Here is a 1,585-nt window from a genome sequence, read left to right on the forward strand (position 1 = left end):
TAGGCAGAGTGAAGTTTATTTATAATAGGGGAACATCCAGGAAAATGCAATTTAAAACAGTTAGCAAATAATCATTCAAACATAAATGTGCTGAGGTAGAGAATACCTTAAAGAAGACTTTTATACCTTCTTATGGAATACAAAAAAGTGGAGCTATTTTCAAATTTTGATCCTCCAAATTTCTCAGATACATTATAGAAATAGATTAGTTTATTGCTCCTTAAATGACTGTATTAAAATTATTTTGTTTTCCCTGAAATGGGTTTTGTAAAATATATCGTTCTTTATATTCCTAGTCACTCTTGACCCACATTCGGTAGAGTTAGTAATGAGATAATAACCCTTTTAGTTTTTTTGGTAGTGGTAGTAGTAGTAGTATTTTTAGGTTGAGCTGGAAATGACCTTTTATAATTGTTGTAATCAAGCTCATACCATGCTTAAATTTGACCTCTTCAAGACTGCCCACAAGCCTTGACCTTTTTTTATTCTTAACAAAGTTTGTGTTGATATTCATGTTGAATTAATTTTCTATTTTATTCCAAATACATGAAAATAAATACAAGAGCATTTAAGCTATCTAATTATTTGCTTACGGCAATTTTATATAGGCGTGACCTGATCTTAATATGTTTACTGAAGGGGAGATTGATTTTGAAAATAAGTACTTTTAAATAGTATAAGTTATGTACTTATACAGAACTTTCTCGTTTACAGTGTGAAAGCCTATAGGAAAAATGTTTTGGCAAAATGCGTACGTATCTACATGTGTTCTATTTTGTAATATACCTATTTTATAAGTTTAGAATCAGAGGGGGTATAAATACATTGGTTTCCACTGTTGGTTTTTATAATACCTTTTATCTCATCTCCATGTTTTCTTTTTAAATAGGTAAATTTCAGCTTGACTTTAATAATAGCATACTCATTTTGATCACATTTTCCCATCTTATTTTTAAAATTTTCCTTATGTGCAACTATCTAAGAACATTTTTATAATAGTTATGATCAGGATAATGTTTTATTGTTTTAATTTATAAGGACAGATTTTGAAGACAATAACTATGTCTTACAATGGGAGTTGAAACTGAAATTGAAATCCATCTCTCCTGCATTACTTTGCCAAGTTTGCTGTTTCGTCTATTAAAAAAAAAAGATTAAGTTATTATGAGAATTAAATGATAAATGCTTTTTCTAAATCCTTAGCATAGGGACTGACACATTTAAGCCTATGTGAGTCTCTGTATTAGACTACAGCTAAATCTAAAATTTCAAGCCCTTGAATCAGTAAGGAGATGGATAACTTTTCCTTGACATGCATAATGCTGTACTGGGTTTCCTTGAGGATCTTCATCTTCTTCCAAAAACAAATAAATAAATAAAGCCTTTATTCTTTTGAGAAGACAGTAAAATTAGGATCTGCTTGGGCGTAACTTTGGAAGTTACCCTTAGGAAGACACTTTGCAGGTGTCTACTTCATGGATAATAATTGTAAAGTTTTTGTAATTGTATTGATGTCTCTTGGTAATTGTAGGATTATTTTTCTGTGGAGTGATTTGGACTTGTAGTTTTTAAAAATGTTTTTCAG

General features: G+C 30.0%; 1 protein-coding gene across 4 annotated transcripts in view; it reads left to right on the top strand.

Annotated features, from left to right (window-relative positions):
• GUF1 (GTP binding elongation factor GUF1) overlaps window positions 1-1,585 on the top strand; it is a 32,674-nt gene that overhangs the window by 19,977 nt on the left and 11,112 nt on the right. For all 4 annotated transcript variants that reach the window (XM_060299283.2, XM_060299285.2, XM_060299284.2 and 1 more), the window contains one exon: window positions 715-751. In XM_060299283.2, the coding sequence (XP_060155266.1) occupies window positions 715-751 (37 nt within the window). The remainder of the gene's footprint in view (window positions 1-714; window positions 752-1,585) is intronic.

This window comes from Globicephala melas, chromosome 5, assembly GCF_963455315.2.
Source record: "Globicephala melas chromosome 5, mGloMel1.2, whole genome shotgun sequence".
Classification (NCBI taxonomy): Eukaryota; Metazoa; Chordata; class Mammalia; order Artiodactyla; family Delphinidae; genus Globicephala; species Globicephala melas.